This window comes from Capsella rubella, unplaced genomic scaffold (genome assembly GCF_000375325.1).
Source record: "Capsella rubella cultivar Monte Gargano unplaced genomic scaffold, Caprub1_0 scaffold_4, whole genome shotgun sequence".
Taxonomy (NCBI): domain Eukaryota; kingdom Viridiplantae; phylum Streptophyta; class Magnoliopsida; order Brassicales; family Brassicaceae; genus Capsella; species Capsella rubella.
In genome coordinates, this window is record NW_006238920.1 from 14,670,984 (window position 1) to 14,693,994 (window position 23,011).

General features: G+C 35.1%; 4 protein-coding genes and 1 pseudogene across 4 annotated transcripts in view; all 5 read left to right on the top strand.

The window, feature by feature from the left end:
- The window catches only part of LOC17889891 (SWR1-complex protein 4), a 3,632-nt gene extending 2,073 nt beyond the window's left edge, over nt 1-1,559 (top strand). The window contains exons 10-16 of the mRNA XM_006296498.2: nt 67-243; nt 326-436; nt 609-704; nt 805-876; nt 960-996; nt 1,078-1,112; nt 1,247-1,559. Coding sequence (XP_006296560.2) covers nt 67-243; nt 326-436; nt 609-704; nt 805-876; nt 960-996; nt 1,078-1,112; nt 1,247-1,321 — 603 coding nt within the window. The 3' untranslated portion in view covers nt 1,322-1,559. The remainder of the gene's footprint in view (nt 1-66; nt 244-325; nt 437-608; nt 705-804; nt 877-959; nt 997-1,077; nt 1,113-1,246) is intronic.
- A 481-nt stretch (nt 1,560-2,040) lies between these two features.
- On the top strand, nt 2,041-5,340 carry LOC17889179 (DUF724 domain-containing protein 6). The gene is made up of 8 exons (XM_023784344.1): nt 2,041-2,606; nt 2,854-3,285; nt 3,377-3,544; nt 3,619-3,706; nt 3,783-3,934; nt 4,037-4,118; nt 4,205-4,315; nt 4,428-5,340. Exons 1-8 carry the CDS (start codon nt 2,178-2,180, stop codon nt 5,081-5,083), a joined length of 2,118 nt encoding a protein of 705 aa, XP_023640112.1. The 5' UTR covers nt 2,041-2,177; the 3' UTR covers nt 5,084-5,340.
- Nucleotides 5,341-7,571: 2,231 nt separating this feature from the next.
- Nucleotides 7,572-12,730, top strand: LOC17888887 (long chain acyl-CoA synthetase 1). The gene is made up of 18 exons (XM_006293733.2): nt 7,572-7,815; nt 8,683-8,876; nt 8,996-9,059; nt 9,175-9,264; nt 9,355-9,411; nt 9,501-9,549; nt 9,616-9,692; nt 9,818-9,952; nt 10,206-10,373; nt 10,547-10,657; nt 10,745-10,899; nt 10,990-11,065; nt 11,175-11,292; nt 11,394-11,639; nt 11,722-11,861; nt 11,986-12,168; nt 12,288-12,407; nt 12,529-12,730. Exons 2-18 carry the CDS (start codon nt 8,725-8,727, stop codon nt 12,574-12,576), a joined length of 1,989 nt encoding a protein of 662 aa, XP_006293795.2. The 5' UTR covers nt 7,572-7,815; nt 8,683-8,724; the 3' UTR covers nt 12,577-12,730.
- Nucleotides 12,731-13,410: 680 nt separating this feature from the next.
- LOC17887656 lies at nt 13,411-14,885 on the top strand. The gene is made up of 4 exons (XM_006294790.2): nt 13,411-13,519; nt 13,905-14,213; nt 14,289-14,546; nt 14,646-14,885. The coding sequence occupies exons 2-4, from the start codon at nt 13,919-13,921 to the stop codon at nt 14,675-14,677; spliced, it is 585 nt and encodes a 194-aa protein (XP_006294852.2). The 5' UTR covers nt 13,411-13,519; nt 13,905-13,918; the 3' UTR covers nt 14,678-14,885.
- Nucleotides 14,886-18,213: 3,328 nt separating this feature from the next.
- Nucleotides 18,214-22,416, top strand: LOC17888498 (annotated as a pseudogene).
- The last annotated feature ends 595 nt before the right edge of the window (nt 22,417-23,011 follow it).

The following is a 23,011-nucleotide window of genomic DNA, read 5'->3' on the forward strand; positions in this document are numbered from 1 at the left end:
GTAAAAAACAATGGATGTGTCTGCCTGATCTTGTTTCTGAAACTATCTGTCTTACTGGCTGTCCAGCGTGCAGAAGAGCCTGATGTGTCTGCAAATGAGAACGCCGGTCTTGATAAAGCTGATGGGATAGTTTCAGGGCGTAGTATATCTCCATCATCTAATTCTCAACTTCCTGCTACTGCTGTGGCTCCATCAACACTAACTATGGCAGATTATGCCTCTACCCTTGCTTCCCTGCGTATGGTCAGTGTCTCTCTCTTCTCCTCTTTCCTTTTCCACTTGGTTATCCAGTTTATCTTATTCTTTGAATCTGATAATTTTTTAGCTTCATGTATACTTGAGAACCTATGGACTTGAACAAATGGTCCAAGCTGCAAGCTCTGCTGTTGGTCTTCGAACAATCAAGCGTGTTGAGCAGACTCTGCAAGATCTCGGGGTTTGTATTTGATTCTTGTTCTGTTAAACTCTTTCTATTTGTCTTAAATCCTTTGGTTATCTTTCCCATTGATTGATGAATGAGACTAAATGCTATAAAGGCCTCCCGTACTGAAGTTAGGGTAGTAGCTAGTAGGTTCTTATCAGATAATTTGATTAAAGCTACTTTACAGGTTAATTTGAAGCCAAAGGTTCCTACGAAAACCGTGTGTGATGAGCATCTTGAGTTACGAAAAGAAATATTAACACTACTGAATCTTCAGAAGCAGGTAAACCATATGATACAAGTCTATCTCACATGGATTAACAGATATACACTGTATTTGTTTTTCTAACTTCCTGCCAAACATGGTGTGCTCGTAATTTCAGCTGCAATACAAGGAATCAGAAGGTTCATCACATCGTGAAGGGTTATATGCGGCAATGCCAGACACGCCAAAAGTGAGCATCAAACTTTGTTTATTAATTCTTACAACAGTTTCATCTTCCTAATTGACCTCTCTAATCTTTCTGTATATGATCAGGATCGTGTGTTTGCATCAGACCCATTCAGTTTTGGAGGTACAATTCCTTATTTTCGTGGTTTCAGCATTGTATCCTTTACTTAACCATTTCTATGTTCATTTTGTGTGTGGGTTTCAGCTGAAAGACCAATTAAGAAGGAACAAAAGCGCAAGGTGGTCCAGATCTAAGTCTCCTCTTCTATTTTCATATCGATTTCTCTAATAATAAACTTTTGTATCTATATATATATATATATATATATATATAAACTTAAATCTCAACTAAAATATGTTTGTGAATGCTACAGGGTCCTGGAAGACAAGCAGATACCCCTTCACCAGCTCATAAGCGTCCGAGGAAGATGAAAGCCTCTGATCTCTAAAAATAAGTACTCTGGTGTATACTGACTTGCAATTTTTCATGTGTATGTATTTCTCCTTTTTTTTTCTTTTTCTTTTTCCGGTGATTTCAGTCACTGCCCCGTTTGGAATTGTTAAGTCTTTCCATTTGTGATTTCAAGTCTCTTTACTCTTTGAAGACACCGGTTCTTCAACTCATTTACAGTACGACGGTCATGTAGAAAATCGAAGCTAATGAAAAAACCGTATCATTAATCTGTTCTGAACAACTTTAATAAAACTCTTGTCTGCATTATTAATCTGGTCTTAACAACGTTAATAATCGGGTTGAAGCCATTATCTGAGTTTCATTTTCCCCTTTTCTAATCTTTGTGGAATTTTCAGGTAACAGCAAAGTCTGAACAAAAGCGTAATAATGGGTAGAGGAATATGAAAAGTCATTTTTTTGAGTCAGGGCGGAGAAGCTGATGTGGCGAAGACTGAATCATAATTAGTAAACTGTAAATGTCTGATCTTAAAAAAATGTTATTACGTTAGCTGAATCGTATTTTGTTAATCACCGTAAACTTAGTTACTGTACTGTACGTCAATAATTAGTGATAGCAGATAACGACAAATCGCCGATTACAATACGTGGGCTCGGTAATTTAGGCCCAATAGATATATTTGTTATTTTGTAACTTTTTATCGCGCCAAAAGAAAAAGGAAAATTAATAAAAATTAGTAATGTCTACTCATCATAATTAAGGCAGATGACGTCTCTGCTTCCATTGTGAAGGTAATCAGAAGTGGAGTGAGGGGAGGTTTTCCAAATCTTAGGTTTCTCTGCGGAAGAAGACAAAGTTATCTCAGAAGTAAAAGTCACTTGGACTCACAGAGATGGAGGAGAAGATTACGAAAGATTCTCAAGTAGAAGTGAGTTCTGAAGAAGAAGGGTTTGCAGATGCATGGTTCAGAGGGGTTCTCGAAGAAAACCCAACGAAATCAGGGCGCAAAAAGCTCCGTGTTCGTTACATGACTCTGTTAGACGAAGACGGCTCCTCTCCTTTAATCGAGAGCATAGCACCGAGGTTCATCCGACCCGTTCCGCCGGAGGGTGAATACAAAGATGTCGTTTTGGAGGAAGGGTCGATGGTGGATGCTGACCATAAAGATGGATGGTGGACTGGTGTGCTTCTTAAGAAATTGGACAATGACAAGTTTTGGGTTTACTATGATAACCCACCTGACATCATTGAGTTCCACAGAAACCAATTGAGACCCCATCTGCGCTGGACCGGTTCGAAATGGGACCGACCAGAGATTCAGGTATGAGATTGATGAAATCCAAGTTTGTCTTTTCTCAATTTCGTTGCTTTCTTGCTAAAGGTTGAAACTTTTCTCTGTTTTGATTTCTTGCATGTCATGATCCTTTCACAAATCCGGTTTTATTTGCTTCGATCTGGCTTAGTTTTGTTGCTTTCTATGTTTTTGTTAGTGTTGAATGCTATGCTTTTGCTAATATGGTTAAAGGTTTTAGCTTTGGCTTTAATTTTTCTGTTTGTGGTCCTTGAAGGAATTAGATAAGTCCATGTTTAGCTCCGGGACAATGGTGGAAGTGAGTACTGTTGTAGAGAAAGCGGAAGTTGCCTGGTTCCCCGCTATGATAGTTAAAGAGATCGAAGTGGATGATGAGATGAAATTAATCGTCAAGGACTGTAATAAACACTTGAGCTTTAATGGTGATGAGGCAAGAACAAACACTACTGTTGATTCATGCCGTGTTAGACCCACACCGCCTCCTTTTCCAGTTGAAAAGTACAACTTGTTGGATCGTGTTGAGGCATTTCGCTGTTCAGTATGGCGTCAAGGGTTGGTAAGGGGAATTCTCCGTCAGAATAGTTACATGGTTAGTTTAGGGACTACAAAGGAGGAATGCGTGTTTAAACACTTGGATCTTAGGCCATGTAAGGTGTGGGAAGATGGTGTTTGGCAGGACGGACCAAAGGTATCATATTCAATTATGTCAAGTTGTATATTCTTTCAGTTTTTGATATATTGGTATGAATTGAAGATGTTATGTTCTGTCCACTTTTCAGCAAAATCCCGTGAAAGAAACTCCTTCCAATGTCATAACAACGAAGCCAATGCGCTCTTGTTCTGGTGCTAAGTCAGTGACTACTCCGAAAAGGACCACAAAGCATACAAAAAGATCACTCAATCTTGAGGAAAATGACGAGACACTCACAAAAGCTGAAACTGGAGCTGTGAGTTTGGCATTCACTAATTTCGTTTGCTTTTTTCATATGTTTGATTTACAAATTTTGTTACCTGCAAATAGGCCACTCGAGAATTGAGAAAGAAGAGGGCTAATGATGTTACTAATGATAATACTCCTATGCCCATAACCCCGCAAGTGAAACCAATGGGTAAGTGTGATCTTGTTTAGCTCTTTGAGTATAGTTTCTGCATCATGAAACTGATCTATAAGGTCAATGTTTTCAGCCTCTGTTAAACCTGTAACCCCGTCGCGGGTCAGAACTGCAACACCGTTGAAACAAACAGAGGCTGATACTCAAGGAAAGACATCCACCAAGAAGACACTTGAGCCAATGGGTAATAAGAATGGCTTGAAAAATTCAACTCAACAACAGAAGGTAAAGTCAATTCTTCGTTCGAAAAATATTATTCTCTCTTTCACTTGATGATGGCGTTCATGATTTTTCTTCATCAAAATGATGGTTTACTCTCTTATATAGATGCTTGAGGAGAAGAATAGTGAAGATCAGGGTATAAAAAGGAAAAGAGATGAAAACCAGAACTCAGACTTTAAGGAGACTGGTATGTGTAAGCCAACATCTATCTATTAGCTGTGATATCTTTGTTTCGGGTCATTTTTTAATCATATAATTGGTTATAATTTGTAGATGAGAGTTGCAATGGTCCAATAGCTGAGATCAATGATACAAGTAACAGTATCTGCACTGATGTTGATGTCGATGATCAGCCTCTCACTGCTTATATAAATTTACCTACTGGTTCGATAATATTTTCAATATTCTTTAGCTTAGATGCATCTCTTTGAAAAATTTCAGATAGTAAATGCTAAAGCAATTTCTTTTTGTTTTTGTTTTGCGTTGATCTATCCAGAGATATCCTTTGATCATAGTCCAATTGTGGTGAATAACACTGCTGCTGCCACTGATGAGGAAACACAAGGAAATGATACACTGATGATTTTGCCTTTTGCAAAGAAGTCACCGTTTTGGAAGACGTATGAAACACTGGAGGTATGCAAAACAGTACCACAGAGTCCACATTTTGTCCCGTTGTTCGAGGCTAAAGAAGATCTTCGCGAATGGGCAGCAGTTGGTATGATGGTAACTTTCTATGGGCTATTAGAGGAAGTAAATCATCTGCAGGTCGATGTATCCTCGAGCACACTAAGTAGCCTAAGTTGTTCTTTTGCGGAGCTAGAGAAGCATGGTTTTGACGTTGCAACCCCTCAGTCACGGATCAACAAAATGTTCTCTCTAAAAGAAGGGAGAGCAAAGAAAGTGGAGGAAAGAAAAAGTCTTGAGAAGGAGATTGAAGCTGGAGAGATGGAAAGGAACAAGTATGAAGAAGAAATGGTTGAGTTAGAATGCAAAATTATGGAGCTGAAGAGGCAGCAAGTGGTTGCGAAAGAGAAGACGGAAGCTGCGGAGAAAAGGACAATGGAAATGAAATCATGTGCAGAAACGATTGAGCAAGAGATAGAAGATTTGAAGCTCGAGTTTCAGACAACTGCTTCTGCTCCATGGTAATAAGATAAAAACTAGGAATGACATCAAAGGTCTATGTTTTGGTAAACGAAAACTTAGAGAGTAGATGCATGTAAGTAAAGAGGACTAATCTAGGATCAGTAGTACGTAGCTCCATGTGGCTGATGATGTTTAGTTTTATTAACTAATCCTTTGAAGATGAAAGTGTCTTTTGTGAATCTTATGATGGTTGGAATCAGTTTAATCTATATTTTGACTCTCCCAAAAGAGAGGCTTAAACGTGTAATGTGAAACATTCATTAGCGTTTGTACAAAAGAGCTTCAATTTCGTTAAAAGCAGCCAGCTACACTATTGGTTGAACCCTACAACTGTGTCTCTGTGACATATATATAAATGCGAACGGTTTCCTTGTCCATGCTTTGCATTTTTTTTTTAATAAAACTTTTCCTCAAATATTCTGCAAATTAAATTTGTTCTCAACAGTTTTTTTTAATCAAACCGTATACATATGTGTTTTTTTTTTCCTATCAACCAAAAATTAATTTATGTGGTATTAAAAGTTGTCCGTATTGAACGGTTGGATGTATTAAATGTTTCATTGTAGCACGTTAATAGGTTTTGTTCTAAATGCTGTATAGCCTACTTCATTTGGAAATAAATGAGGAGCAAATATAAAATAAGTTAGCTAAATGATTTGCGACTTTTATCTATAGGTTTATGAAAAATTCCAATAGAGCAAGAAGAGATGGGAATGAATTAATATTTTCTTGACTTTGTTCAGTTTTATAAAGAAATTTTCGATTTCAATGCAATGGCCGGGCTTAGACCTTTTTTTTTGTGTTGTTTTGTTTTTGTTGACTTTAATCTAAAAACTTGACAGTTAGAAGTTGGAGCAAAACAAATAAATAAGAAAGCTAATTCGTTGACAAAACATTAAAAAAAAAAAAGAGTTGAAAATGATTATCGTGATATCTAATAAATAAAAAGTTGAAAACTAATCATTTGTGTTTGACCGCTTACTTGGAACAAGCATACGAACAAAGACATCTGTTATATGCTTTCTATTTAATAGGCTTGCTAATTACTAGTTTTTTTTTATCAGATTCTTGAACCGAAATATCAATTTAACTTTTGGAAAAGATTTACTTGAATAAGAAGAATAAAGGCATTACGTGAGTAAGATATATTTCAACCATTTTTCAAAAAAAAATAAAAAAAAGATATATTTCAACCACTGGAGTACGCACGATATAGTAGTATTAGTATTAGAAAACACATGGCAGCCGTTGATCCGTTGGATTGGTTCTTTTCGTGTCTCTAAATAACGTATTTGACATTTACATACAATTAAAAGCTATATATCATATCATAAAATAGGTTGCTCATATTTTTCAGTACCGTATTAAAGACGTAGACCCCGATTGGGCGAAATGTTGGATTCAATTTAATAAATATTTTGTACGGATGAACATATATATTATAAAACTATAAAGTCTTGCATGATGGAGAATCTATCAACAATTTCAAACATGAACGACTTCTTACAATCATAATATAATTAAAGACTATATTATTACATTCCCTTAAATTGCCACAATCTTTGAAAGTCTATAACTAGTGTTTAAATTGGAAAAATATGCTCCAAGTTTCATCTAGTGTTTCTCTCGAGGAACAAAAATAAAATAGATAAAAAGACTAAGTCCACATATATGTTAGTTAATCATTGCATAATTCGATATCCTAAACGTGACGATCGACTTTAGTACGTACTACTTACTTACCAGTAATATCACGTGACGTTAACTAGTAGTAGTAGTTGCTAAACTAGCTACAATACAGTGTATGTACAAACCAACTTTACGAATATGGACCACAAATAAACGTTTTAGTTTTGTGTAAATGTCAAAAATAAAAATAAAGCTTTCGTCACAAATCCATCAAAATCCATAATAAAAACACGTACCTACTCGAAACAATAATTTTGCAAATTGATCCTCTAAAGTAAAATACAAGTTGCAAACGGGAAAGAAGATTATTTTGCTCTCCCAACAAATTCTAATAAATGATTTTGCAAATTGATTCTTAAAGTTAATTGGAAACAAGTTATATATCTATATATATATTTAGCGAGAGACTAATATTACTTCATTTAGGCTTATAAATTGATTTATTTCGACATATCAATGATGATATATATGCTTTGTGAAATCATATAAAGTGTTTTTTTTTTTCCGTATCGTGGACGTAAATATCAATTAATGGGAAAAAATAGTAGTTGGAGATTATTAATAGAAAAACCTACTTTCGGCTAATAAACACTAGTATATATAGCCTATGTATGGAACAAGAATTAATTATTGAAATATATATATATCTGTTTCGCTAGCTCTTTTTGATTATTTTTTTTTCCTTCTCTTCTTTATTAGTTACACATTGATATTGAAGACTAAACACAAGAATAAAAGTATCAAAAAATGAAAAAACACAGGCCTGGCCTGTATCAACCAACTCATGTATTATTATATAAACCAAACAAACCATTTCTCAGCATCCCCAACTTATCTTCTTTCTCTTTTTTTTTTTCTCTCTCTTTCTCTCTCTCTCTCTCTGATCATTTCTAAGAGATTCATAAACTAAGCAAAAGGTTAGAAAGCAAAGCTATTTCTAAATACTGGAAGAAAAATTACAATTATTACCCGGCCTGTCGGATTCAGACGAGTGTGATCTGAAGAACATCTGTAAACTACAACGTACTCTGTCAACTAAAGAAAAGGTTGGTTGCTTAATCTTAATTAGTTTTCGTTTTTCGAGTTTTATATATATGATTATGTTATCTTCATTTTTTGTTTTCTTATAAAAGGATTTGAAATCAGGATAATATACGTATTGATGTTTTTGTTGTATCACGATGTCTTTGATACAATCACTGATTTATCTATGATGATTTACATATTGATTAGAGATCGTCACAACTACAACACATATATACATAATCTATTCATACATACCTCCACTAAATACTTCAATTTGCAGTATTATGTAGTATAATAGAGAAGATGATGAAAAAAAAGAAAGGATAAAAGGGAGTGAAGCCAGGGTTATACATGCTCTCACGTTTAGGGCGTGACTCCCAAAAAAAAAAAAAACTATGTAGATGGTATTGTTAAATATAATTTCAGTAGGAAATTAAAGAGGTGCAAATTAGATAATGGACGCTCGACGACGTGTATATTTCCTTGAATCCTTCGTAATATAAAATCCAGTTCAATCAAAAAACATGGAATACCAAGTTAGTGTCAAAATCCAAATGGGTGTGAGTACGTTAAGTTGGTATGGTATGGTATCTTATGTTGTTGCTTATCATAATGTAATAAATGCCGAAACTTTTGGTTTGCGATTGATCGGTATGGTTGGGTGGACCGGACTGGTAACAATTAAATGCGACTGTATGTATTTTAGTGTTAAACTATATAATATAGATTTTTCATTAATTTTCTGAAAGTATATTATAATACTAAAATAAAGTACGGAGTACGCAAGCATGCATATATATAAATAACTTGGGATCATGAGAGTATTTTAATTATCTGTTCTTTATGGGAAAAGAAAAAAATAACTCTTAAAATTAATCGTCGTCCAGGGGATAAAAATAAGAGAGAGAGAGAGAGAAGTAGCTAGAGAGATGATCATGAGGCCTTTTGCGGCGAAGGTGGAAGAGGGAGTTAAAGGGATAGACGGAAAGCCGTCGGAAGGTCCGGTGTATCGGAATCTTCTTTCGGAAAAAGGTTTTCCTCCGATTGATACTGATATCACCACTGCTTGGGACATTTTCAGGTTTATGCATGTTAATATATATTTTTATCTTCATGTAATTTAGTTATCGATCACCTTTTACGTATGTATAACTATTTAACCTTATATAATATAGTACTCTCTTGATGGAAACTTTATAGGAAATCAGTGGAGAAATTCCCGGAGAACAATATGCTTGGATGGCGTCGTATTGTTGATGAGAAGGTGATTTTTTTTTCTTCTTATTCTTGTTAATTACTTCAAAAAGGGAGGGAGGGTAATTATTAAAGATTTACAACTGATATAGTTAACGTGCATTATGAACCGATCCGGTATATAGGTTGGACCGTATATTTGGAAAACGTACAAGCAAGTCTACGAAGAAGTTCTCCAGATCGGTTCTGCACTACGAGCCCTCGGAGCTGAACCTGTAAATTTTGTTTTTGTTTCTGTTTTCTCAAGATGAACTCTTTATGTTTTTATTTTCGAAATTTGTTATTTACATATTTATATTATGTAGGGGTGTCGAGTGGGGATCTACGGAATTAATTGTCCTCAGTGGATCATAGCAATGGAGGTCCATCTCATTTTTTTATTTTTTTATATGAATGCTTTTTTCATTTATTTGACCAAAAGTTCATTATTAAATTTTGTGTACATATCTAGGCTTGTGCAGCTCATACTCTAATCTGTGTACCTCTTTATGATACATTGGGTAAGTTATTTTTATTTATTTATCTCCTTGACTCAAACTCAAGAACCTAACTCAAAATATTTTTAGGCTCAGGAGCAGTCGATTACATTGTAGAGCATGCGGAAATCGACTTTGTGTTTGTCCAAGACACCAAAATTAAAGGAGTAAATATTTTTAAAATTAATTGTTATCAGAAAAATAATTTTACTGATAAGTTTATGCATTTGCGATATATTCACTCATGTGAATAATGGTATTTTTTGTTTATTTTAATGCTGTTAAAATTTAGCTGCTCGAGCCAGATTGCAAATGTGCTAGACGGCTAAAAGCTATAGTTTCCTTCACTAACGTGAGCGACGAGCTTAGCCACAAGGCTTCAGAAATTGGAGTCGAAACACACTCTTGGCTCGATTTTCTCCATATGGTTCGTCGTTTCACTTTTTATCTACTGAATAATATTATATGTTCTATGGTTTATTTTATTTTATATGTTCGGACCATTCTTTGAGGTATAGTGACAGGCAACCAACTTGATGTGATGACATTATGTTTTTAGCGTCTGCGTCGAATTAAATGAATTAGGTGTCCAACCATAGTCCATGCACAGCAAACATTGATTTATACGATATAAGATCTTTTCTGTTGGTTGAGGATTTGACCATTGAATATTTGACCAGGGACGTGAGAAACCGGAAGAGACGAACCCGCCTAAGCCGTTTAACATATGCACCATTATGTACACGAGTGGCACGAGCGGTGACCCTAAAGGTGTGGTTTTGACTCACCAAGCGGTCGCCACTTTTGTTGTTGGGATGGATCTCTACATGGACCAATTCGAAGACAAGGTAACCCATAAGGCCATAATTATTAGTAACAGAAAGAATAACTTAGAATTAACGTATGTTTTATTTTTTTTCTTTTTCTACCGTGGTAGAAATAACATTATGCTTAATCCTCTGTTTACTTTTGACTAATCCTCTGTATTCTTCATTTCTTTGGACGGGTTAAATACGAGTAGATGACACATGACGATGTGTATCTCTCCTTCTTGCCGTTGGCTCATATTCTTGACCGTATGAATGAAGAATACTTCTTTCGCAAAGGCGCTTCAGTCGGCTATTACCATGGAGTATGTTAACCTCTTAAGATGTTAAATTGTGGAAGAAAAATGGATAAAGAAACTAAAAGAATGGTGATATGTTGTTGTTTCGTGTAGGATTTGAATGTGTTACGTGACGACATTCAGGAATTGAAACCGACTTATCTAGCTGGAGTTCCAAGAGTGTTTGAGAGAATCCATGAGGGGATTCAAAAGGCTCTTCAAGAACTTAACCCAAGAAGGAGACTTATCTTCAATGCTCTCTACAAACAGTAAGCAACTTTTCATCGTTATTGATCTGTTTTCTTCTAACTTCTCTGTTCTCTAATAGTTTAACGTTGCAAAACAAAATGACTATGTAGCAAGCTTGCGTGGATGAATCGTGGATACTCTCATAGCAAAGCTTCACCCATGGCTGATTTCATTGCTTTCAGAAAGGTTATAAACAGTTGATATCATGGGTTTTTTCTTTGTATTTTGGGAGCTTATGTTTTTGTTTATAGTCCTCACACAGACTTTTGGCGGTTTTGTTTTGTTTTTGTTAAAGATTAGAGACAAACTGGGAGGTCGCATCCGGTTGCTAGTATCTGGAGGAGCACCTTTAAGCCCTGAGATTGAAGAGTTCTTGAGAGTTACTTGTTGTTGTTTTGTCGTCCAAGGCTACGGTATAATATTTTTTACACCTCTTCTGCATTCTAGGGTTTATTTCCTCTGTTTCGTGTGTATGTCAAGGAAAGTGCAACGTTGCTGTGATTGTTTGGACTAGGCCTAACGGAGACGCTTGGAGGTACGGCTTTGGGCTTCCCGGATGAGATGTGTATGCTCGGGACAGTCGGTATTCCGGCGGTTTACAACGAGATACGGCTTGAGGAAGTGGCTGAAATGGGCTATGACCCTCTCGGTGAAAATCCGGCAGGGGAGATCTGTATAAGAGGACAATGTATGTTTTCTGGGTATTACAAGAATCCTGAACTCACTGATGAAGTCATCAAAGATGGATGGTTCCACACAGGTGGCAAATACTGAATTTACCATTCACAAATATTTGATTGCTTGATTCTGGTTTCTGAATTGTGTTTTGGATGTTTTAACAGGAGACATAGGTGAGATTCTTCCAAACGGAGTACTCAAGATCATTGACCGGAAGAAGAATCTGATCAAACTATCTCAAGGAGAATATGTTGCTCTCGAGCATTTGGAAAACATCTACGGGCAAAACTCTCTTGTCCAAGATGTAAGGGATTGAACTTTGAATCATGATATCTTGTCAAGCAAGCAAGTAATCCTTTTTAGGGTTTCTCCTTACTTACCATCAACTTTTTGTCTGATTAATTACCCCTTTATGCTTATTCTCTCAGATATGGGTTTATGGAGACAGCTTCAAATCGATGCTTGTCGCGGTGATTGTTCCTAATCCCGAAACCGTGAACCGGTGGGCTAAAAATCTAGGTCTTACTAAACCATTCGAAGAACTCTGCTCTCTCTCGGAGCTAAAAGAACACATAATCACAGAACTCAAGTCCACAGCAGAAAAGAACAAGGTCTGTTTAAACTCGTTTGATTTTGTGTCTGAATCAGCGTTATTCAGTTTTATTTTAAAATGACACTAGTTAAAAGTACTTTCGTGAATGTGGAAAAATATATATATATATATATATAGCTAAGGAAGTTTGAGTACATCAAAGCTGTGGCGGTGGAGACAAAACCTTTCGACATAGAGAGGGACTTAGTGACTGCGACGCTCAAGAATCGGAGGAACAATCTTCTTAAATATTATCAGGTTTGAACAAGTTCTTCTATAGATCATTGGTTAATGTTTGACTCTATATATTTGCACGCCATACTAATATATATATATATATATATATATGATATCCGCTAACGTTCCATTATATATACAGGTACAAATCGACGAAATGTACCGCAAATTGGCGTCAAAGAAAATCTGAAAGTGTTGAGATGATGTGTGTGTTATTATGTTATTTGCATGTATCAATAATTGATAGAAAAGCCTTATGCTGCGTTGTCTGCTTTGTGTGTAATATGCTATTTTTATCTTGTATGACAATTTCCATCATAATTATTAGTTTTTTTTTTTTTTAATTCCTTTTATTAAAATGTACCTCTCTAACTCTAAGTCTCTCTAGCTAGTTCTAGTTGTTTAAATCACATCTACCACGATCCACGTAACTACATGGTGAACCAAAGGTTTTGTTTCGGATGATCCATCTTCTTATCATGAGTATCTCAGTGGTGCATGTATATAGCAGTAACACTTTATTTCCTCTCTGGCTAATTAAAAGAAAAAAACCATAAGAGTGAATAAAGAATGTATGTAATATTTTACCAAAAAAAAAAAAAAAACGTATGTAGTACTCAAGTGCAAGAGTCGATTGATCCCAATCGATTAATAAAACTATATTATAAATTTATAATATGTAATGTGTATATATAGTAACTAAAAAAAAAAGGGTACAAAATACGTATGCAGAGAGCTGTCACTGATTAACTACTGAAACTACTACAACATATCTTGGTTTCAACGGTTCCGTTTAGTAAATTGTATTATATACGATTACGTATTTCCTACTAATCTTATAGGGTAATACATAAATAATCAGTAAATTTTATTTTATTTTTGTATAAAATCCATTAATTACCTTATAAAACTATCGTAAAGTAAGGTGCAACGAAATGCTATGGGCTTATAACAAGAAGGCCCATCAAAACAATTGATGGAAGAGATATTAAATGATTCTGGAACCTTCCTTCCTCCGCTCTCTCTACTAGTCTACTTAGTGAAAGAAAAAAAAGAGAAAAGAAAAAAAGAGAGCAGAAGAGGAACTAAAATCGACTCGATTCTACCGAAGATTTCTCACTGCTGCTTCAAGGGTTAGGGTTTCTCTCCATTCTTCGATTCTACAAGTTTTGAATCCTTTTAGTTTTTGTTTGATTTGTTTCGCTCTCCATTCTTCGACTCGACTCTACTGATGATGATCTGTTTCTTCTGATAGTTGTTCAACTAGCTTAGATTAGATTTCGCAATTTTCAACAATGGTCTGCTTAGGTCTTCCATTATTTGATCTGTTCCTCCTCTTTGTTGGTCGTCTCTTTTGAAATTTCACTCTGGTTGTTATGCTCTTGAATCACTGTATTCATTACTGTGTGTGACATCAATTATACTGATTTCTTCTTTGCAATTTGCTTTGTTTTTTTTTCAACCTAAAAAAATTGATTATTGTGATCGTGTTGGGTATTTGCACTATTAGCGTTTCAGGTAGGAAAGTCATCATGGATCCTAATGATCGGCCTGTCATGGTCACTGGGAGACACAAAGATCAATGTGTCAGATGGGATTGTATACGTATGCCTATTAGAGCGTTAGAGTATTGCTGTGAGGGCTGCCAAGAGATGGCTGCTTCAGATTCACAAACCAACCTCCCATTCTTGCTCTCAGATGTTTACTCTTCAACCACTCAATTTGCGCTCATTGCCGGCAAGATTTTCAACTTGATCAGGGCTGGAAAGGAGACCGGAGTTCCTCAACTCTCTCAAGATGTGTTTCAGGTCCCTCCTTGCCAGTCAGGTATAGAATCTTATCTCTTTTTTTTACTTTCTTTCCATATTGTACAAATATCATGACTGTTGAGTCCCATTGCAGGTTTGTTCAGTGTTGAGTTTTCTGCATGGGAATCCTTTCGCCAGTGGTTGTTCCTTGGATTGTCTCACATTCCTGCAAACTCGGATTTCCACTGGGAGGAGGATCGTAGCAAGATGATTGCTGAAGTCAGACATCGTGTTTTTAAACCTTTCCCCAGGGAAGACAACATTTGGGAACTCCACCAGTATTCAAGCTTGAATCTGATGGGAAAAGCAGTCTACGTGATGCGTTGCAACAAATTTGGCCAACCATTATCTGGTCAGCGCTCGTTTATCTAACTCTTGTTTGCTCATTCGTTTTGTTGCTGCTGTTGTTGTTGTATAACTCACAAGTTTTGTATTTTTGGACACTTGGCAGCGGGAGAGGATGACGGAACTGATAGTGATTGATCAAGAGGTTGTACTCTGGAAGTGGAAGGTAAAGCTGGAGAGTGATTCTTAGAGTATCTGACACCATGCGTTTACCATATGGAATCCAATGATTGTTAGGCTATGTTTCTATGTGGTTACTCTGTTATTGTATTGGAACTATGTCTGGATTTCTTAGGCTTCGAATGGTAAAAGCAGATCAAGCGTTGCAGATCATGCAGATCATGCAGATCATATGAACAATGCAGATCAGGTAGATCATGCAGATCATGCAGAACAAGTGCAGATCATGCTGATTGTGCAGTATATATTATGGCCTTGAATGGTAAAAGTAGATCAAACAGTGCAGATTATATATGCATATTAAATATTAAACAGTAAATAATATAAAAAACACATAAAATTCAATAAAATTATTTTTAAAAATAATCAATGTATTTAGTGTTGATTTTTTTTCTAAATATTTGGAGGTCTTAAAACATTAAAAACAAATATTCAAATACAACAAAAATTAAACTAAGAATATATTAATAAGGAGTATTTTGATTTGCCCATAATATATCAGCAATATTTTCTCTAATATTTGCCATTTGATCTCCATCAGCTATAGCAGTAGTTTCCATGTCACCTTCGTCATTCTCTGAATTTGTGTATGCTCCATTACTTCAGCAAAATCTTCATCAAAATAATTTGAAATTCTGATAAAATTATGTAGTCCCATTGTAGCCATCACCACTCTTTTTTGAACATGTGTGTTATATCTAGGAAACTCAGAAAGAATCCTCCATTTCTTCTTCCAAACTCCAAATGTTCTTTCAATAACAGAACGTAGTGATGCATGACAACGATTAAATAGTTCTTGTTTGTTCCTAGGAAGAGGACCATTGTAGAATTGCGACATATGATACCGAACAATCCCATTCCGTGAAGATCTATAAGGAGCCAAAAAACCTTGTTTATTTGGATAACCAGAATCAACCACATAATATTTGTCTCCAGTAAATATAATACCCTTTTTTTCCCCCGAATTTTTATATTTGTCTAACCGTTTTTTTTTTTTAAATATAAAACTAACTCCTATTTTCATGACAATTTAATAAAAAAATATTTGGTGCAAAATATTTAAAGTTTTTTATTTTTTAAAATTCATAACAACTTTCAAATAACCTCCCACAATTATAGGAGATAATTATATTCAAATAAATTTATTTTACAACAAAACATAAATATAGGCTAGTTTTTAAATGTATAAATTTTACTTTTTTAATTTTTTTAGATAAGGTTTTTAAAAAAGATTCCATAAAGAAAGAAAAATATAAAACAACATTTATTATCATATATGAATAACTATGATAAAATAAACATAGTTTCATGAAAATACAAGTTTAACAAGTAAGAACATATACCAAAAACTATATATATACAAATATAAAATTAACATACATATTACATCACTGGTAGAAAAAGCATGTTTTAAATAAAAATTTAAATACTATAATTTTATAACTACTAATATACTATATAATGTAACTACATTTATTTAATAGGATAAATATATATACCTTTCAGCAGGAAATTATAGAAACAAAAGGTGTAGTGTTGAAGCTTGGATTGTATTTTGAATTCTGTAAAAAATAAAATATATATGTTAGTCTATAGAAAAATTAAATTGCATGTAATTTAAGAAAAAAAAAATACCTTTGCAAACAAAAATGGTTAGAACACGAGAGAGGGAGAGAAAGAAGAAGTGAGTGGTGTATGGGTTGTGAAGTGTAGTGTAGTTATATAGAAAAAAAAAAAAAAAAGATTTTTTTGAATTATTATCTTATTAAAAAAATAAAAAAATACAAAAGACAGTTAAAACACATCAAAAGAGGCGTGCACAACTTCCCCCACAGATGTCCTGTCTTTTTCACAAAAAGACAAAAAATTAATGAACTGCCTTCAGTTTTTTTGGTTTTGTTTAAAAAAAATTAAAAATGGTGAATGGTGTTTCGGTAACAGGAGAACTACATGCATGGGTCAACTGCACTTCTCCTGTCTCCCCATTCAAGGCCTTAATTAGCCAATAGACTCTTGAAACTTCTGATTCTCAGTCACTTGAGAAAAGCAAAGGCAGATCATTACAAAGTCTGCATCTGTCACTCTGTCTCTCGTCATAATTAGCTTTAGTCTTGATTGTTGCCTTGGATTTGGCTGCCTCAAGACTTTGTGAAAGGTTGTATGAAGGATTCTCTCTGATACCAATGAGAAATTGGTTATGGCCTTTTCTTTGATGACCTAAATTACATAGATGGTTAATGAAGTATCCGAGATTGTAGGGAATTTCATGTGTTTTTCAAGCTCACATTGAAGTCTGAAGGGTGGAGGTTGTGTTCTTGCGGTGACTACTAGTGTAGTAGTGTTAGCATTCAGATTTTTGATAAAACTAATAATACAGTAATAACAAGTTCGCCGCAATCTGTCTGAGAACCTTTTTGTTTTAATAAATATACCCATGCGAGATTGATTACCACATAATTCACTTGGTAGCATGATTCATGATGAGCTTTATTCTAATCGATGATATAGCACCACGTGAAGCAGAGGAATTAGGGAGCTGTCTGGGATACAACCCTCGCTCTCAGGTGAAAGTATCAAATATGGATGTGTAAGCCTTGATTATAGCAACACCTATAAGCAAAGGAGACAGTACCTCATTTATCATCATGAGACAAACTCTGAGTGTGGGTGTAGGTGAGAGAACCCAGTCGAAAGCAAGACTAGCCACTTCTTATCATCAAGACAGTAACCTCATTATCATCATGAACTTGGGTTGAAGCTTTCCCTTTCCACTCCGTATATATAAAGCCATAATCACAACAAAATAGAGAGGTTACAAGATGCGACATATATAACATTTTCCACTATATATGACGAACTAGCACTATAATCTTGTTAATCAATTAACTAGAGAATCACTACCAAATTCAATGATTTTTACAAAAGTTGCATCAGTTGACATTTGGTTACTTCCTGAGTACTCATTCCCATATATAGCGTATAACTCTATAAAACCATACACTTGATGTTCTACCATTCGTTGTTTGAACCAAAGATTTCATCTCGGATCCATCTTCTTATGAGTATCTCAGTGGTGCATGTTTACTAATATCTTGATGACGAATCCTTTTCATATTAGTAGTAACACTTTATTTCCTCTCTGCCTAAAAAAAAAAAAAGAATGAATAAAGAACGTATGTACTGAAGTGAAAGAGTCAATTAACGCCAATAGATTACATGAAACTATATTATAATAAATGTAATTTTTAAAGTACGAAATACGTATGCAGAGAGCTCAGAGCTGTCACTGATTAACTAATGAAACTAAACTACAACATATCTTGGTTTCAACGATTCCGTTGAGTAAAAATCTTGTTACACGATTACGTATTTCCCACTAATCTTAGAGTTTTACGGACTATGCAGTGCAATATATATATATATATATATATATATATATGTATCGATATTCAGTCATCCTCTACAAAGGAAATAAAAACATAAAGAGAGGCAAAATGAAGTATTTTGCGGCAAAGGTAGAAGACGGAGTTAAAGGGGAAGATGGAAAGCCATCGGTAGGTCCGGTGTACCGGAATCTTCTGTCAGAGGAAGGTTTTCCTCCTCGTGATTCTGATATCACGACCACTTGGGACATTTTCAGGTTTAACTAATTTATAATATCATATATAATTATATCCCTTACTTTTAATTTGTATAGCTAATTAATTGTTAATAAATCTATCTTCTGGGTTTTCTTAATTAGTAAATCAGTGGAGAAATTCCCTGATAACAACATGCTTGGATGGCGTCAAATTCTCGATGATAAGGTGATTTTTTTTTATATAAAATCAAAAACATGTATTCTACTGAGTACTTATTGTTTAACACTTATATCTGTACGGATCCGGTATATAGGTTGGATCGTATATTTGGAAAACGTACAAGCAAGTATACGAAGAAGTTCTCCAGATCGGCTCTGCACTACGAGCCCTCCGAGCTGAACCTGTATTTTTCTTATACATATACATTTTTCTCATTATTATCTTATTATTATTACTTTACAATAGTTTATACCGAACTATAATTAATGGTATATGTAATATATACGTAGGGGTGTCGAGTAGGGATCTACGGAGCTAATTGTCCTCAATGGATCATAGCAATGGAGGTCCATCTCACTTTTCATTTATTTTTTCATATTTTGTTTTCTATCCAAATTACTCTTATATATACATATTATTTCTAAATATTTAGGCTTGTGCAGCTCACACTCTAATATGCGTACCTCTGTATGATACCCTGGGTGAGTTGATTCTTTATTTCATGTGAATCCATGCATGCATTAGACGGACACTCAAGAACGTGGAATTGTTTACATATATCTGATGCTCTTTAGGCACAGGAGCTGTCGATTATATCGTCGATCATGCGGAGATCGATTTTGTGTTCGTCCAGAATACCAAAATTAAAGGAGTTAAGATCTTTTTGGGATTAATGTCATCAACTATCTAATCTATCTATACATTTGAAAGATAGATGTTTGCTAATGTGTATGTTATCCAAAATTAGCTTCTTGAGCCAGATTGCAAAAGTGCAAAACGTCTAAAAGCTATAGTTTCTTTCACTAACGTGGCCGAAGAACAGAGCCTCAAGGCTTCAGAAATTGGAGTCAAAGCATACTCGTGGCCCGATTTTCTCCATATGGTTCGTCTCTTCTATATATATATTCTTCTATCATTTTTTTTTTTTTTACGTTATCAAAATTCTGACGAAAATTAAATGACACGCACATGTTAAACCAACTCGACGAAATTATACATTGCTTTTATACGCATAGAGGATTAAATGAATTTTGATGCCGAAAAAAAACAGAATTTAATGAATTTGATGCCTATACTAGTAATGTTGATAATTTGACCGTGACTATTTGACCAGGGACAAGCTGAACCGGAAGAGACAAACCCGCCTAAACCGTCTAACGTGTGCACCATAATGTACACGAGCGGGACAAGCGGTGAACCTAAAGGTGTGGTTTTGACCCACGAAGCGGCCGCCACTTGCGTTATTGGGATGGATCTCTGCATGGACCAGTTCGAAGACAAGGTGACTCTCAATAAAATTGAAAAACAAATCCTTAAATCTAGGATAATTTTTTTAACATAGGATGATAACCATTTCAATGAAAGCTTATTATCATTCTAACCATACATTGGCAAATAATGTTTTTCACTAATGTCGTGTCTCTTAATAATCTCTCGGGCTCTTTACGTGTATATGATCAGATGACGCATGAAGATGTTTATCTCTCGTTCTTGCCTTTGGCCCATATTCTCGACCGTGCAAATGAGGAATATTTCTTCCGTAAAGGCGCTTCCGTTGGCTATTACCATGGAGTATGTATAAAATCTCCTAAAGATCATTCATAAACCATACATCGTCAGATTAAGGAACTAAAATCTGATTATGCCGACGCATTTTTCTGTTTTAATGTTTTTGTGCGTGTTAGGATTTGAATGCGTTACACGATGATATTCAAGAACTGAAACCGACTTTTCTGGCCGGAGTTCCAAGAGTCTTTGAGAGGATCCATGAGGGTATCCAGATGGCTCTTCAGGAGCTTAATCCTAGAAGGAGACTCATCTTCTATGCTCTCTATCAATAGTAAGCTTTACCGTTATTTGGTAGATTAAAAGCTACTTTGGGTAACCACGTGAAAATCAGCTTTTGTGAAGAACTTCATTAAATCTAACTTACGGTAAATGAGTAATGTTTTGTTATTTTTTCTTCTTTATTGGGTTAAGTTTTATATATTACTTCTCTAATTTTATAATATAAAATATCTAATGCCGCAAAGTGAACTTAATAACTAAAGTATCAAATATCCATTACTTATTGATTTCTCTCTGTTTTGTGTGTCCTCTGTGTAAGATCTCCTCTGTTTGTTTACACTTCACTGCCCTCGCACTAAGTTTATACTTTATATTACTGATGCAGCAAACTTGCATGGATGAATCGTGGATATTCTCACAGTAAAGCTTCACCCATGGCTGACTTCATCGCTTTCAAAAAGGTCTAAAACATTTGAAATAAGCTTCATTCGTGGGATTGCTTCTTCAGTTGAAATAACTATGTGGCTAACATTTTACGGTTTTGTTTTCTTACTTGTATTTAAGATTAAAAATCAATTAGGAGGCCGAATTCGGTTGCTAGTATCTGGAGGAGCACCATTGAGCCCTGATATCGAAGAGTTCTTGAGAGTTACTTCTTGTTGTTTCGTCGTCCAAGGCTATGGTAATGTACATACATATATATATCTTTCCCCATTCTAGGGTTCTTGCTCTGTTCCTTGATTCTGAAGGTAAGTCAATCTTGCGGGGTTTGTTTGCTTTAGGTCTAACGGAGACGCTTGGAGGAACAACTTTGTGTTACCCGGACGAGATGAGTATGCTGGGGACGGTCGGTATTCCAGCAGTTTACAATGAGATACGGCTTGAGGAGGTGCCGGAGATGGGATATGACCCATTGGGAGAAAATCCCGCAGGCGAGATATGTATAAGAGGAAAATGTCTGTTCTCTGGGTATTACAAGAACCCTGAACTCACTGTTGAAGTCATGAAAGACGGATGGTTCCATACAGGTGATGGGTTCAAACAATTTGAGATCATTTCGATTATTTTGATTTTGGTCTTTATAATTTTTGTTGGTGTTTTCAACAGGAGATATAGGTGAGATTCTTCCAAACGGAGTACTAAAGGTCATTGATCGTAAGAAGAACCTGATCAAACTCTCTCAAGGGGAATATGTTGCCCTCGAGCATTTAGAAAGCATCTACGGACAAAACCCCATAGTCCAAGATGTTAGGGTTTCAACTCTTTCTTGTCCAGAAAGCCATCGCTTTTAAGCTTTTCTCTTCAGTCACTTTTAAATCCATCGTCTGATTATCTTCACTTCTTTGTCATATTTTTCTTCTCAAGATATGGGTTTATGGAGACAGCTTCAAATCTATGCTTGTCGCGGTGATTATTCCCAATACAGAAACCCTAAACCGGTGAGCTAAAGATCTCGGGTTTACTAAACCATTCGAAGAACTCTGCTCTCTCTGGGAGCTAAAAGAATACATAATTTCAGAACTCAAGTCCACGGCAGAGAAGAACAAGGTTTGCATGATTTTATCAAATATTCTTCTAGAAATTATACACTTTAAAAAAAAATAAAAAAAATTGACAATGTGAAAAAAATACATATAGCTAAGCAGGTTTGAGTACATCAAAGCGGTGACGGTTGATACAAAACCTTTTGACATGGAAAGAGACTTAGACCATCCTCATTGGGGGTATTTTAGGAGGCTAACCTCCAATAATGTTGCCCTAAGATACCCCCACTTTTTCAAAGAAAATGTGTTATATAAAGATTTTCTTTGGAAAAGTGGGGGTATCTTAGCCTCCTAAAATACCCCCAATGAGGATGCTTTTAGTGACTGCGACGCTAAAGAACAGGAGGAACAATCTTCTCAAGTACTATCAGGTTTCAATAATATGTTAATTTGTATTTGATTAGTTATGCAGAATCCAAATTTTTGCACTAACGTTCCATTTTTTATATATATACAGGTATCAATAGACGAAATGTACAGAAAATTGGTGTCAAAAAGAAGCTGAGAGTGTTGTGATATCATATGTGCGCTATTATATTAACTTTGTAATAAAATAATTATGTTATGAATAACGATAAATATTGATAGTAGTGATTCTTGCGCATTTTGTAATATTATATGTACCATTTACATCATAATTAATTACTTTTTATATATGTAACTGATCTTTCTTAAGTCTGTACCTGTTATAATTTCTATGATATATTATATAATTTACTAGTTTTATACTAGAGTACTAGTTAGGAACCAATAACGTAGCTTTATACGCAAGGATATCGAAGGTTTATATACATATATGGATATGATTTCCCAGTTATATGTGAAGAGACTGACAAAATTTTCTCTTTGATATTCTTATAATTTTGTAAATTAAAAGAAAATAGCAAGCGACAATAACACAGTGCATACTGCATACGTCTTATTCTTCACCGCAATGTAATGATGAAATAGGAAGAAGAAGCAAAAAAGGGGTAAATAAATAAGAAATCACGAAGGGTGAATCAAAACATAGAGGAGAGTAGGTATGAGAGTAGTTGGGTTTATGCTTCCAATTTCGCATTGCTTTCATCTTTAGTTGTCTCGCAGTCTCGCGTAATTAATCGTGCTAGCTAGTAGTATTAACATTTCCAGATTCCGAGACACAAATTTAAGTGAGGCAA